We start from the raw sequence: 16,971 nt of genomic DNA on the forward strand, positions 1-16,971 counted from the left end.
TAACTATGTTGAACTCATCACTCTTAGACATTTGCTTCATTTTGCATTGGAACATGATTGCAGACACCTTCAGGTTTTTGGGGACCCCAAAATCATTATAAATTGGTTCAATAACACATATGCATGTCATGTGCACACACTTAGGAACATACTAGACAAAGTTATGCATTAAAAATCACTATTTGATTATATTTCTTGTCATCGCATTTACAGGGAACGCAATCAAATTGCTGACCAATTATCCAAAGAGGTCGCGGTCTAGCCCAGGGGTCTATGGCTAATTCAGGAACAATGGGATGCTGAACAATACCAGTATTACCATCGGCCATTTATAGACCAGTCATTTCAAGGGCCCTAATACAGTCTCATTTTTTGCAGATATTATCAAATCATTATATTATGCTCTATAATCATTGTATATATCTATTTAAGAACAGCTATGGTATACCCACTCGCTTAATGTTGTACAAACATTATACATTTGAAGGCTACGCCCTAACTCTCTACACATGCCTGTTTGGCATCTACAACATATAATTTTCTCAAATAATAGAAAATTGCCATTTTTCCCCGAGAAAAAAACAAATAATATGGATTTACTCTCACTTTGCCATGGATATTCCTACTCTGTAAATAGGATTTTTTTTTAATACCGTGACTTATAATGCTCTATACCAAAAAAATCATCATTCACTTCATATAAGTTCATATTCGATTTTAAAAAATAATAATCAATTTAGTTAAAAGGGGAAAATGACACAACTACTTTCAAGATAAATTTCAATCTTTAGTTTGTGTATACTACTATAAATATTCTAAAATATTTAGTAGAGGTTAAATCTCTACCATCCACCTAACAATTATTGATAATTAAATTAAAATTCAAGAAACTCAATTCCAAAATAAATACATCCACAATTTATTCATTTTTTTAACTATAAACAAATATTTTAATAATAATATAAATTAAAATAATAATAAATTTTCAAAATAAATAAATACCATAATAATAAATTTTAAGTATCAATAGTAAAAAAATCATATTTAATATAAATAATAGTTACATAAAAAATACCCGCTGTAATAATAATAACAATAATAATAATTAATATTTATGTATACTAAATTAATTTTATAAAACTAAAATTATTTCAAGTATAAATTTTAAAATTGCAAATACACATTCAATTTAGAAAATGAAGAATCAGGCAGCCATTTATTTCATCCCAGCCAGTCCCTAGTTTTTCTTCTTCGGATCTCACCTTAGTCTCTCTCCCAATATAGAATCAATCCAGAGGCAATTGAAGAGAGCTTCGAAGGGGAAGGCAAAGGAAGCCCTACCCAATAAGCATCAAGGAAGGCAGGGCTCACTGTTAAGTAGAGGTGCGCAATCAGGCCATCTCATCTGTCAATCGTTCGTTCGCCCATCTCATCTATTGGTGGTAGCGTGAAAGCACATAAAAAGAAATAAACTAATAATATAATTATTATATTAAACTTTTAGTTTTTTATATTTTTTTACCTTTTTTTATTTTTAAAAAAAATAATATTTAAAAAGATAAACTATAATATTTATATAACATTATAAATAAACAAAATTTTCAACATTTTCAATAAAAATGCAAATTAAAATTTTAAATATATTAAACTTTATATAAATTTTTAAAATTTAAATAATATTTTAAAAATGATTTTCTTTAAAATGTTTAAATAATTTTGAAATTAATAAAAAATACTTTAAAAATAAAATATTTATAATAGAATAAATATACAAAATATGAAATATTTTTGTATTATGCATTGAACAAAATATATTTTATTAATTTAGAATATTCTAATACAGATTAATAGTGATATATGATATAGTTTTGAGGTGTAGTCTAATTGGGTAGAATGTGATGTAGTTCCGGCTAGTTCAGGTTCAAACTTTATAGGAAGATTGAGGATGAAAGCTACTCTTGGAGAATTAAGCTTCCGAAGAGACATCCCATTGTGAGTGACAATTAACATTTTTCCATAAAAAAAAATTAAAAACTATTTTTATTTTTAAAATTTCTAAAAAAAAATGAAACAAAAACACGGAATTTTTTAGCATCGTTTTCAAAACATTAATACAATTCAAAGTTAGTAAAAGCATTAGAAAGTAACAAAATGTATATGAAAAAATTCACAATTATATTGGCCCCATACCCTTAGGACAAAAGGTTAATTTTAAAATTTTAGATAAAAGACTTAGAAATCATATTAAATATTACATTGCAAGCACAATATAAAAGCTCAAATGACCATGATAATGATTAGCAATAAGATAATGGTTATCAAACACCAGCCGTAAATCATAAAAAACACTTGAGAGTATAAAAAAATATTGGTTTAACCTTTCAAAAAATTTAAAGGTATCTAATAATATCTATTCATTACTCAAATAATTTTAAAAGATACATTTATAGGAGGTGATTCTTTTTATTTTTTATTTGAAGATTCTTTTTTAATAGTTTTCATTGGTACTCATGTTTTCTTTTATAATTAAAATTGCTTCACGAAGAGATCTTTTGAAATCCACTAGCTACTTCAAAATAAATTGTGATTGAATATATTGAAAATATGTAGATAGACTAAATGTGATTATTCAAAAGACTACCAACTACAACACATCATAACCACACCTACCTTATCTCAAACCACACCAACATTATCTCAACTTTGGAACATTTAAATGTACCTTCTTGAAATGGTCAAGAAAATTGATGTTTCCACATTTGTTGGCAGTGGCTTCTATAGAAAATTTGGTTTAGTGAAATGGTCAAGAAAATTGATGTTTCCACATTTGTTGGTCATTTCTTCCATGGAAAATTAGGTTTAGTGAAATAGTAAAAATGTTGATGTTAACACATTTGTTGGTCATTTCTTTCCTCCTAAATTTGGTTGATAACTAAGACTATATGATGCAATCAAGAAGTTTAAAAATTCGACCCACAAGTTAAAATCCAAATAATTACTCTATGGGCAATGTTCATAGAGATTGGTAAAATTGTTAAAGTAATATGAGAAAAAATAGACTCATAAGAACCAAGATAATGAACAATAACCTTTCTTAATAAAATCATATCCCAAAACCTTTGAAATAATTGAGTTTCTAAACCCTGATGAAAATTGCATATAATTTTTTTTTAAAACATAGATATTTAAAATAAATTATAAAAATAGAAATTTTAATTACTAAACATTTCAAATAGAAAAATCAACGGACAGTAATCAAATGCATAGTAATTATATGGAAGAAAATGAAGCTTTAAAAATATCCAATAATAATAAAAAGAAAACTCTACACTTTCCCTACACTGAGTCACTTCGTGGAGATGCAAAGGTTGGCTCATGCTTATGCTAGATTCAGAGCATTTCAATATTTTTAAAAGGAGTAGTCTACCTAGGCAGTAGAATGGACCTTTTTCCGGCACTGGCCGGAAAATCGTCCGGCTCCAGCTACCGGAAAACTCTCCCTCTTCCGCCACCATCTCTCAGCTCCACCACCACCTTCCTCGGCCACCCTCCCTCACCGCCCTGACATCCCTGACCGATCGCCTGACATCCCTGACCGATCGGGAGTAATTCCTGGGGGGAGTAATTAGCTGGAATTCATGGGAGAGTAATTCCCTCCATTCGAAATTTCCACCCGCGCCCATTCAAGCTCTGATGCTCTGCGCTTCCGGCTCTGCGAACTCACCCGCGCCTGATGCTCTGCGCTTACCCCTCTGCGAACTCCTTATTTTACCATGCTCGTATTCTCTATGAATGGAATGGGGTTTGGGTGAGGTCGATTCCCCTGGAGAATCACCCCGAGCTGAGTAAAACAGATGGAAAAGATGACTATATTGTCAGATTGGCCGAGGGGGTTAGTTACACTATGTCGGGTGATGATGAAAACGGTCAACAAGTGATCATCTGTGTTCATGCCGCCATGAATTGGGCTTCTTCGAAGCAACGAGCTTTTGTGGACAACAGTAACGAGAAGGTATGTTCATGGTGTTAGTTTTTCTTGCTTTCGATTTTATGCTTGAATGGATTTATGATGTTTTTGGTTTTCATTGGACTTTGTTTCAATATCAAATGTTGAGGTCGTTGCATTCTACATTAAGCAGTGGGCCGAGGAGGAATCGTTGTTTGCCTAGGAGGGCTCGAGACTTTCGAGCAACGCTGCGGACCAAGATGCATGGAAATTATTCCATATGGCTGCAGACCAAGTTGTTCGACTCAATATGTTGGTTCCTAAGAGCTCTGATCAGTATGAGCCACCGGTGAAGGGCTTCACCGTAGTGCTTCAAGGGGGCAGCTCAATTGCAGTGGAGTCAAAAACATTTCGGACTTTGAGAACGACGGCTCAGCCTTTTCCGGCTTCGACTGCAATCGCAATGGTTTTCACTGCGGCTTTGGAACCCTCGTCCAAGGGCTGGAGAATGAAAAAGTACCACTTACGAGCACATCTTGGCACCTGGAAGATGATCAGTCCAGTTAAAGTGAGTGGAATTACGATCGATGAATTAGCTAAAGTTCAAAATGAAGCCTATGGTCAGAAAACAATCTTTATCACAAACAGAGTAAAGGGAGAGGAAGAAATGACGGATGGTGTAGTTGCCATTTTGACGCCTGACATGCCTGATGTTTTATCTCATGTGTTGGTGCGGGCAAAGGAATAGCAAGGTGTGCTTTGCAACCTGCCTTGATCCAAACATTCTCGATGACCTTCGAGCAAAGGAAGGAAAAGCATTGTCGATACAGCCTACTTCATCAGACCTAGTCTATAATGAAATCAAGGTTAATGAAGTTTTGGATGACTCAGAAAATCTTTGACAAGGCCATCAAGGGCATCGAGTATCTCACAAAAAAACATTAAAGAAAAAAAATAAAATTCAATGGAAAATATGCAATCTCAGCTGATGAATTTTCTAATGAACTGGTTGGGGGCTAAATTTCGCAATATTGCTTATTTGAGAGGGAAAGTGCCTTCATGGGTGTGAATTCCTGGGTCAATTGCCTTACAGTTTGGTGTTTTTGGTAAGTTTGATAAGTTTCTAGTGTCAATTGCCTTACAGTGTTGTGTTTTTGATAAGTATGATAAGTTTCTATGAGAAGATACGAAAAAGGGTGTTGCTGAAAAAATAGAAGCTCTAGACAAACTTGTGTAGGAAAAGGAGACTTAAGCAAACTCCACAAAATTCGGGAAATTGTTCTGCAATTGGTGGGTGAACTGAAAGATAAGATGCAGAGAGAAAATATGCCTTGGCCTAGTGAGGAGGGTGAAGAGCGATGGCTACAGAATTGGATCGCGATTAAAAGGGTTTGGGCTTCGAAGTGGAATTAAAGAGCATATTTTAGTACATGAAAGGCAAAATTAGATCTACTACTCTATGTTTTTCTTGACTTACCACTTCTTTTCTCTATGTTTTTCTCATTATGGTTATGTTTCTCTTATTATATTTGATTACTTGTTCTCTGCAGTTCAAAGTTTAGTCGCTCTTTTTCTATGTTCATTGCCTTTATAAATTTGACTTCCCCCTTGTCTTATACCTTTCTCCTTGGAAAATTGAACCACACTCTTACCTCATCCTACATGTCCTAGCCAATGGGAATTGTCTTTTCCTTGGATGATGTCTTGTCCCCCAACTGTCTATTGATATTTTTCTTATTGTTGGGTTTTTCTCCTTTCATATAGTGACTCTTACCAACAGATGCTTGTCAGCCAATTAGGGAATGCTACCTTCCAACAAATTCTAAGGTTGTTAAATGTTATTTAATTGGTTGTAGTGGGTGGCTAGCACACAACACCATCTGGCAACTCACTCTTTTTCCTTTTTAAAATCTCTTGTCCTATTTTTCTTGTTCACTGTTGTAAAAAGCACAAGTGATAAGAAAATTTGATTTTTCCCCTTTTTCGCAGCTATCCGTTGTTATGTACCAGCTCTACTTTTTTCTGATGTAAGGAACAATTTAAATATTTTCCCAGCTAGTAACCTCCCCGGTATTTGCAATCTTTTTCCCATAACTCAACCCAATTTTTTTGTAAAAATATTTACATTGCATACATGAGTGCAAAATAATTGGGGCTATCACACAGCTATAGCACTAATCCTTTATTCCTCATGTTTGTATGCGTTAATTATGTCCATCAATTAAATGTTTATGTTGATACCTATTCTTTAACATTTTTTTAAAATACTTCATGGCTCTAATTATATTTTTATGTGGAAATCTGATCCACGTGGAAAAGCATTTGAACAATCATTAGTAAATTATTAACAATTTTGTTTATTTATTTATATAATCAAAATAATAACTTTTATTTTGTTGAAATATGTATTTTGAGCCCCATGTTGATGATGATGTCCTTGATGAGGAATACTTGTGGTCATCCCCCAACCTTGAGGTCATAATTTCAAAATATGTGAAGGAAACGAACAAATAAATGATGGATTTAATTCGTAGTAGGGATCAAAGTTCTACGACTAAGGCTAGTATCTAGGAATTGAGAAAAGATCTTAAGATATATAAGGAAATAACCATATTTTAAAGTGATTTTTATAATGTCATTAGTTCAATTATGAAAGTTTGTTTTTTAACATTTACATTATCTAATTAAAAAAAAAAAAAACTTTCTTATGTAGCCTTATTTGGAGACATTTTGTTTCCTGTATCAATCAGTTAATCCTGAGTATGGTGTTGGTACTAGTGGGATTTCCAAGACATGACATGAGCGTTCGTCCAGCAATAACACCCTGCATATATCCGTGAGGCAGTTATTCTTCGATCCACCTTCGAGTGGTCATACTCCTACTAGTGACACTAGATTTTCACCATTACTTGTGACCCGTGAGCACATGCCCCTCAAGCCAGACTTACAACCAGGTTGTGGATTATGTGGTGATAGAGATGACCCTAGTACTAATGAAACTATGGGTTCATTTCCCAAAACGTCACATGTTAAGAGCATGGGGAAAATTATGTTGGTGAATGACAAAGGAATTCCAATAAAAGCACAAAAAAATTCCTTGTATTTTTTATGTATTAATTGTTTCATGTTGTCTATCTCAAACATAAGTCATCTATGTTATCCTTTTCAAACTAATGATCATATCTTTTTGCATGTAGGTAACCACATGTTTTATAAAAAATTAGACAACAAAGTATTAAATATTTTTGGGCCCACCATATGCGGAAGGTGGATTTCACTATGGTACAAGTGGATTTCACTTCAGCCCTATTGCTCATGAATATGGGGCTAGCCGTGAGTGGACTTTCAAAAAGACACTAAAAGGTTGAAAATTGTAACTCTAGTTGAGGGTTGAGGGAGTCAAGGCTTACCCATAGTTAGTTATTGGGTTATGTTAAATATCGGGACACTAGGAGGAGTAGGGGTTCCACTCGATGCTATTGTATTTTTTTTCATATTTTAGCAAAGCAACTAGGTGTGTGAAGTTAAAGAGAAAAACAAAGGGGGTTAATAATTTGTAGAAACTTTACAAGCCATAGGTTTTAGGTAATTCAATAGAGGGTACCTCTTTCTTTGTATCTACGTGTTTTTTCATACTAGAGAATAGAGAGCAAAACAACCTCACCTTTTAACTACATTTTCTGCCATAATAGTTTCTGAGGGAAAATATTGTGCCTATTTTGGTTGGTGTGTGTATTTATTTTCATTCTATATTGCTCGCATTTCAGCTAATTTTTTTTAAGCACACAAACGACAAATAAATAATGTAATATCTAAAAGGAATTAACATTCATAATAAAGGTTTCAATATTTTATTAGATTTATTGTGATGAATTACTCCAATGGAATGTCCATGACAATTTATTGATCATCTCCACATCTTGCCTAAATGGGTAGTGTCTTCTTTACTTTCACATTTTACATCTACAAATTTAGCATATTATGTGATTGTATGTTACTTCATATCTTATGGTATTTTCTTAATGTCCATAGTGAGACTTTTATCACCATTCTTTTCATCTTCAAGCTATAATGTCCTCAAAGCAAGGCAATCCAATAACTATTAATTAGGAGTTAGGTGTTGGAAGTAATCCTTCCATGTGTTGTTGTAAGTTGTCATTGTGAGTTCCCAAGCGTCAATCTAGAAGTTTTTTTTTCCCTATGTATGAGTTGTAGTCATTATCTAGATGTGTCGAAATCAATGATTTATATCCTATACATTTGTAATTGTTGTGATCAATAAAGATATCAAAGTGTGTTTGGTGTTGTGTGTAATCACTATCTGATCTCTCTCTATTTTCTAACATGGTATCAAGCAGGTACTGGCTTAACTCTTTCATAGGAGGGCCAAGAAAATGTGAGAAAGCCTTGAGATTTTTTCTATGTAAATAGATAGTGTAAGAGAGTATTTGATATATTGTCATGTGTGAGTAAAATTTATTTTTGTTTGTAAATTTTTTCAATGCATGTTTGAGTGAGATTGGATCTCAGGGTAGAAAAAGAATACTTGGTGTTGTGTTTCCCCGTAGCTTATGAAAACTTGTCAATAGCAGCGTCCATAGCGATGGCCCAATCCATCTAGATTCAAAGTAGTTGGTCCTTGTTCCTACACGTTTGTTCCATTTAGAGGTGATGGTGAATGTGCACTAAAATTCCACTATTTTTCATGGATCAAAGTGATGCAACAAATGTTTGGGCTTCCGCTTTGGAGAGATCATGCTTAGCAACCGAGAGAAAGGCAAGAATGTTTTAGCTTGAATCCCAGGGACAATTCTTCAGGGGATCGTTGCGGATGAAGCCAGTATCATTGGAGTGGTGTCCCACCATGTCATTGTTTTGCAAGATGAATGAATTGGGCCAATCTTCCACCACAGTGCAAATCACTGCACTCGTTATTTCTTGCGTTTTAATTCTGCTAGACATTGAGGTTGTTATGGTGTCTATAGTTTTTCTTAAAGTGTTGCCTATCATTGCATGTGACACAGGGAGTGGCATAAAATCTTGTTGATAGCCACAGATATGACACAGAGTTTGTTGTTCTTGACAGAGACAGATGACAAGGTACTTTCTATGTCACAGTGAGATCGAAAGGGCAACAAAATTTTGCTCTCAGACAAATGTTGTCTCCTGCTCACCTCTAGAAGGTTGTTGCTCAGAAAATTGCAAAAGGTCAACCACTACAGATGGCTTCCCATTCTTTTTGTATAAATCACTTGATATGATATATGAGCGTTGTAATGAGCAACATGACTCACAAAAATGAAGGGATTTTTAATATTGTTGATCTTGCAATGTTCATCAACAATGGTCAGAGGCGGTTATGTTTTAAATGGAGGTCAAGTGACAACTCGAAGATGTGGTGGTGAAAGAGCAATGTTTGTGAGATTCCAGAGTGAATGTAAGTGTTGATGAAGACCAGTTAAACATAGATTATCCTTAGCATTAACAGAGGGTATAGGAAGGAAGGTTCCATATGTTGTTGTAAATTGTCATTATGAGTTCCCAAGTGTCAATCTAGAAGTTGTTTTTCAGTATGTATGAGTTGTAGTCGTGAATTGTCATTGGTAATTCTCTAGCTTTAAGAAATTGTTAAGGCCATTTCACTAAATTATATCTTAATAAATCTTATATAAAGATATTACTAATTAATCAAATCTCCCATAATATGAAATTATGTATTAACAAATCTCATACAAAACCTTAATTAGTTAAATAAATAAAACACAAACATTATCAATTATACCTTAGCAAATGTCTCATAAAAACATATAAATTATACCCTAGAAAACGTAAAAAGAAAATTAGCAAATGAAAAGATATTTCAATAAAAATATACCAATTTACCTTATAAGTAACTTGTTCTTTTCTCTTGAATTTTGTTTCAATATTTTACTTAATCATATATCTTTCAATATTTTATTTAATAATGTATCTTCATGTCTTATATATAAAACAAATAATCATTTTGTAATAATTATTATTACAGTAGTTATAATACCATAATTTAAAAATATATATATATATATAATAATTAAAATAATGTAATTAATCTATAACTTTTTAAATATTATATTATTTTTAATATATATATATATATATATATTTCATCCCATATCAAATACATTTTTTCATAAATATCATAAACATACTAAATAATTTTTATAAAGTAAAATTTATTTAACTAAACATTTTCTAAATATATTAACTTTCACTAAATCAATATACATATTATAAATATAAACGTTTAAATATTTTATCTATATTTAATAACCAACTACTGTACTTTTTAATTTAAAAGGGAAAAATTGTTACGACCATTACCATTAAGTGGTGAATACATTTTATTTAGTAACTTTGAAATTTTTTTAATTCACTCATTTATTTATATCAATGTACATATTATAAATATCAACGTTTAAATATTTTATCTATATTTAACAACCAACTACTATACTTTTTAATTTAAAAGGGCAAAACTGTTACGACCATTGCCATTCAGTGGTGAATACATCTTATTTACTAACTTGTAAAATTTTTAAATACATTTTACTTAGTAACTTGTAAATTTTTTAATTCACTCATTTATTTATTTGCATTGGTTAATACATTTTATTTACTAACATGTTGTGATACCCCTCGAATAAAGTGGTAAATATTATGTTTTATGGCAAAGTCTTGGTAAAACTATGGGCCATGTGAAAGGCCGGATATTTTGAGTACAACCTATTAATGAGAATCTATTACCAAGTCAATGGATGTATAATAACAAAGTGACAGGAGATAATGATAGTCTCTCGATATGAGAAAACACATGACGGTAGCTAGAAATTCTCAGAAATGAAGTTCAAAACTGTTACAGACGTATAGGTAAACTTATCAACTAAGTTCCATGAATAACAATGGTGCTTTATGTAAATTTCACGACAGTGGTTTGATAACTAAGAAACTTTATACATCCAAATAGTTGAACATAAGTAGATTAAACTCTCAACAATTCAAGAATCAGCTCTCGTGTTTAGATGCATGAACAACTTTAATGCATGCTACAACTGAAACCCGTAAGAATGAATTGGGATTAAACCCAGAAAATTACCATATAAACCCCAGAGAAGGGTAAACATAGATTAATTTGTATTGTGTAGTAGACATTGCAAACAGGATTTCTCATTCCAGTAATGAGAGTAATATGGCAGCCGAATCACCTGTTCCGGTCCCAGTTCATATAATTACTACGGGTCCCAGTTCATATAATCACGATGTTATAACGCTAAGCTAGAAGAAGAACAATATTAACAAGTGAAACGCCGGCATGACCGGCCGTAGATTAACCCTACTCACTCAATCATCTCCAGAAGGTCAAAAGGTGACCTTGAGTTGTCTGGAAGCGAAGAAAAACCCTCAGTGCCTAGCCTAACCAACATGGAACATTGAAGAGAAAACCATAAGTGGATGCCACTGCAGAGTTCTGAACTGTTGAGGAGGGCAATACTTAACCTGCCATCAGATTTAAGAGTCGAGTTAGAGAACTGTTCCGGAAAAAAGAAAAGAATTAACAGGCCTGTAATAATATAGTACCTGTAGAGTGGCGTGGGGGTCACAATGCACACCTGAGTCAGTGAAAACAAGACTCTGTAATTAAATACTATAAGCGTTTAGCATTTTTATTCTCATGCAAAGGACTCGAGACTGCTTCCAGAGGAAATGGTTTCCAACAATTACCTAAGGATCCTGACCATAAGTCTTTCCTTCACCTGTGGATGCAAGGCCGAAGTCTATAGGAACCACTTACATCGACAATGTGAAATTAGGGCTCCTATATAGATATAATTATCAATGAAGAAAATAGCAGGGAGCCTAATCTCTTCAAAATACACAGCAGATAACATGCTCAGTATCCCTGTAAATTAGACACTCCAACAAACGAAACCCTCCTTTGCCATGTAAACCAAACTTGCAGGTTGCAGAGCCCCTAACAAACCCTCCCTTTTTTGCCATGGAAACCAAACCTGCGCAGAGCCTTTAATCCGCTTTTTGGCCATGGAAACCAAACCTGCGCAGAGCCTTTAATCCGCAAAATGACTGAATGAATCTCGTTTTCGGAACCAGATAGAGAATTGGTTACATTAACCTTTGCCATGAAAACCAAATGCTTACCTCAACCTTTGCCATGAAAACCAAACTTGCAGGTTGCAGAGCCCATTGCAGAGCCCATTGCGATTGCAGTCGAAGCCGGAAAAGGCTGAGCCGTCGTTCTGAAAGTCCGAAATGTTTTTGACTCCACTGCAATTGAGCTGCCCCCTTGAAGCACTACGGTGAAGCCCTTCACCGGTGGCTCATACTGATCAGAGTTCTTAGGAACCAGCATATTGAGTCGAACAACTTGGTCTGCAGCCATATGGAATAATTTCCATGCATCTTGGTCCGCAGCGTTGCTCGAAAGTCTCGAGCCCTCCTAGGCAAACAACGATTCCTCCTCGGCCCACCGCTTAATGTAGAATGCAACGACCTCAACATTTGATATTGAAACAAAGTCCAATGAAAACCAAAAACATCATAAATCCATTCAACCATAAAATCGAAAGCAAGAAAAACTAACACCATGAACATACCTTCTCGTTACTGTTGTCCACAAAAGCTCGTTGCTTCGAAGAAGCCCAATTCATGGCGGCACGAACACAGATGATCACTTGTTGACCGTTTTCATCATCACCCGACATAGCGTAACCAACCCCCTCGGCCAATCTGACAATATAGTCATCTTTTCCATCTGTTTTACTCAGCCCCGCTCGGGGTGATTCTCCAGGGGAATCGACCTCACCCAAACCCCATTCCATTCATAGAGAATACGAGCATGGTAAAATAAGGAGTTCGCAGAGGGGTAAGCGCAGAGCATCAGGCGCGGGTGAGTTCGCAGAGCGGGAAGCGCAGAGCATCAGAGCTTGAATGGGCGCGGGTGGAAATTTCGAATGGAGGGAATTACTCTCCCATGAATTCCAGCTAATTACTCCCCCCAGGAATTACTCCCCATCGGTCAGGGATGTCAGGCGATCGGTCAGGGATGTCAGGGCGGTGAGGGAGGGTGGCCGAGGAAGGTGGTGGTGGAGCTGAGAGATGGTGGCGGAAGAGGGAGAGTTTTCCGGTAGCCGGAGCCGGACGATTTTCCGGCCAGTGCCGGAAAAAGGTCCATTCTACTGCCTAGGTAGACTATCCTTTTTAAAAGGGAAAGGAGGCAACTACATTGTGGTGGATGACCATATCTTATGTTGCTGGATGACCATTTGTCATGGATGTCCTTGATGCTAATCAACTATCCTGACGGAGTCTTAATAACTCTACAATGGATAGCACCGTGCCTGTTATTTTCTCTTCGTTCTTGTACCGGGAGCGAAAGTTACCGCCAGGGTTTCTGGCAGTGAAAGTTTTCGAATACAAATACAAATAATTTTTAAGTATTTTTAAGTAAATTGTTTTAAGTATGATTTTTCCAAAGTTTTTTTGGTGGGTATTTTGGTTTAATTTTTTTAAAATCTGGTAAGAATTTTTTGAAATCACAAGTTTGATGGGTAACTCTTGCACAATCTAAGTGCTTTAAAGGTTTTTGAGGGTGTTGAATCCATATATAAAATGAAAAAACCAGTTTAAATAACACAAATTAAGATTTCACGTCAAATTTTTCCACCATATTCTAACGCCCGAAAATCAAAACAGTGACAACTCTATTTCCACCATCCCCTGATATAAACCAAACCGGAAAAGTAAGCCCACCTAAGGGAATGCCAAGAACCTGCAATCGGGATAACGGTTGTCGAGGGGGCAGAGCTAAAACTAAGAGCAAATGTAATGTAATTATTTTTCTACATCCAGACCAATGCTCACATAATCCCGACTATTTTAATGTTGAAAACCGAGATATGTACATATTGGCCGGAAATGGAGAGATAAACGTCTCTCTGGCGTAATAATAAGAAAAATTATTCGAAATATAATGGCCTGCGTTGGCAGATAATCTCGACTATTTTAATGTCGAGAACCGAGATATGTACATATTGGCCGGAAATGGAAAGATACACGTCTCTCTGGCGTAATAATAAGATAAATTATTCGAAATATAATGCCCTGCGTTGGCAGATAATCTCGACTATTTTAATGTTGAGAACAAAGATATGTACATATTGGCCGGAAATGGAGGGATACACGTCCCTCTGGCGTAATAATAAGATAAATTATAAGAAATATAATGCGGCAGCGGTGTTCGATCAATTATTCGAAATATAATGCTCTACGTTGGCAGCGGTGTTCGACGCGACCGACAAGGTGGAAGAATCGACATCAAATCCATAAAGCAACTCCATATTGTTCAGTGCGCCCTCCATTGGTATTTGAAATCATAAATCGAAGAATTTATCGATCAGTGGAAGTGCACGTGCTTACCTGACATTTGATCATATTTCTGAGTAACAACTATATATTGACTCACTCCCACTCAATGCTCAGAATGGAATTTGCAGTCGAGACTATCAGACGTTCATAACAGGCAATGGCCTTCTCTTTCACAAAGCTATTTGTCCTCCTCCTCATTCTGGGTGCTGTTTTGGGAACAAATGCAGCGGGTCAATGTGTGGTGGAGTCGGAGGCGTTGAAGCTGGCGCCGTGCATGGACGCCGCTCAGAACGCAAACGCTCCCGTCTCAGCCAGCTGCTGCAACGCCGTTCACAAGTTCTCCACCGATCCCGCCTGCCTCTGCTCCGTCTTGCTCTCTAAAACAGCCAAAGCTGCAGGGATCGATCCAGCCATCGCCCTGTCCCTCCCCAAGCGTTGCCAATTCTCTGACAGACCCGTTGGTTACAAATGTGGAGGTAAAATAAAATAAATTTCACTTATATTTTTCATTTTTTTGTCGAAATATTTATTTATTTGAATTCTAGAACATTCTAGAAATTCTAATTTAATAATAGTCTGAATCAGCTTCTCTCTATAGAATTTCTAAGGTATACCAAAATCTACGATCAAATTACAGTACTTGAGCGATTCATACACCATCTTCATAAAAGAACTCTACAATACAATATAACGATAATGGTTTTTGTTGGCAGCCTACACTGTTCCCTAAAGAGATGAACAAGCTGCCACCCTGTCTGCATGCGCAAGTAACTGTACTAAGCTGGACTGGACAGGACTGAGATTCTCCATAGATATATTACACTATGTATTTTAAGCGTATGGACGTGTGCGTAAGACATGGAGCTGCGTGTATGTAATCGCTCTGGGATAGCTGTGTTGGTTAATGCCCAACTTTTTAAAGTGGGTTAATGCACATGTTTACATGTTATGTGTTATATAATAAAAGAAAGAATGTTTAGAATTTCTTCTGTTGAGGGTATTTATACTGTTATTTGTACATTAAAGTGTAAGGGAACGTGGATAGTGTTAAAGGGAAAGGTGGAGGGTGGGTTAAATAGATGAAGCATTGATTTTTAAAAGTATCATTGAAAGTGGAAGCTTTTAAAAACATTATAGGAAAGTGGAAATTTTTAAAAACACAATGGGGAAGATCTCTATATTGTCTATTTAAAAATTTCTATGTTTTATCTCATAAAACCTCACAATAAAAACCATTTTTTATATAATTAATATTTTATAAATAAAAATAGTTTAGACAAACGATTCTTATAGTGTTCTTTTATGAAACCTCACATTAAAAAACATATTCAATGCCATTAATATTTTATAAATAAAATTAGTTTAGGCAATCCAATGATTAGATATTCAAGTATAACTTTATATTAAGTTGATGTGCTGCAGTTTAGTACATTCCACACAGCTTTTGTGAGTGATTAAATGTATAAATTATTAATTATATATTAAGTTTAGTATATATTTTATTTTGTTAATTTTGTTTAAAATTTAATACAGATTTATTGGAATGGTATATTTTATGTCATTTAAGTGTTTTTAAGATTTTTAAAAAAATTACTCTATTTAAAAATTAAAATTTATTCAAAATTTAATAACAAAAAATATCAACAATTTATTCTTTACAACATAACTTCAGCAAATGGCCTCCAAGCTTAATGATTGTTTCTTTTTTAAAAACAAAAAATAAAAGAAAAAATACAACCAGTTGCACTAATTACTTAGTAAAAATATATTAATGATAAAAAAAAACATACATTATTGTATTTAAAATTAGTTAAATTCCCATCATAATAATTTTATATTTATATTTTTAAATTATATATAACAAAATTTAAATATATAAAATTTCCAAAAAAACACTTATCCATTCACATCCAATAAAAACATTATCACCCAAATTTAAAAGTCATTTACTTTACATTTTATATCTATATTTTTAAATTATTTATAACAAAATTTAAATATATAAAATTTCAAAAAAACACTTACCAATTCACATCCAATAAAAATATTATTATCCAAATTTACCAATTCACATCCAATAAAAATATTATTATCCAAATTTACCAATTCACATCCAATAAAAATATTATTATCCAAATTTGAAAGTTATTTACCTCGACTATTTCTAAATTTTTAACCATATTTTCTTTCATAATAATCACAATCCCAAAACCGAAAGGAAGCAGTATGCAACTTGCATGCCCAAACAAAACAATAAAGCACTTTACAATTCGTATCTTTTCAACCAGCGATAAAGGCACAATCATCGAAATTGGGAAGACTTCGACGAAATCAATGTCTTTATCCAAGATTTATTAACATAATCTTTCCCCTTAGTAATCGTAATGTCAAATCTGAAAAAGAAAAGACTTTGCAAGTGGCAACTTTTCAAGAAAACCGCAACATGAAAAGAATTTGTGCCCTCAATATCTTCATCCATCTACAGATGCTATAATATGTTTTAATTCCCAAGCATGTCCTTACAACACAAAGATGAATTCTCACATATGAATAACATGCAAGGACTCCGTGAATATCATGCATAGAGTTGAGGCAGTAACCAAGCA

The 16,971-nt window shown here is 34.1% G+C and overlaps 1 protein-coding gene across 1 annotated transcript; it reads left to right on the forward strand.

The window, feature by feature from the left end:
• The first annotated feature begins 14,462 nt into the window (after positions 1-14,462).
• On the forward strand, positions 14,463-15,347 carry LOC149217286 (uncharacterized). Its single transcript, XM_089391343.1, has 2 exons — positions 14,463-14,841; positions 15,079-15,347. Exons 1-2 carry the CDS (start codon positions 14,523-14,525, stop codon positions 15,093-15,095), a joined length of 336 nt encoding a protein of 111 aa, XP_089247469.1. The 5' UTR covers positions 14,463-14,522; the 3' UTR covers positions 15,096-15,347.
• The last annotated feature ends 1,624 nt before the right edge of the window (positions 15,348-16,971 follow it).

This window comes from Pinus tabuliformis, chromosome 1_1 (genome assembly GCF_031772625.1).
Source record: "Pinus tabuliformis cultivar Carrire ecotype Pingquan chromosome 1_1, CPIR1, whole genome shotgun sequence".
NCBI classification, from domain to species: domain Eukaryota; kingdom Viridiplantae; phylum Streptophyta; class Pinopsida; order Pinales; family Pinaceae; genus Pinus; species Pinus tabuliformis.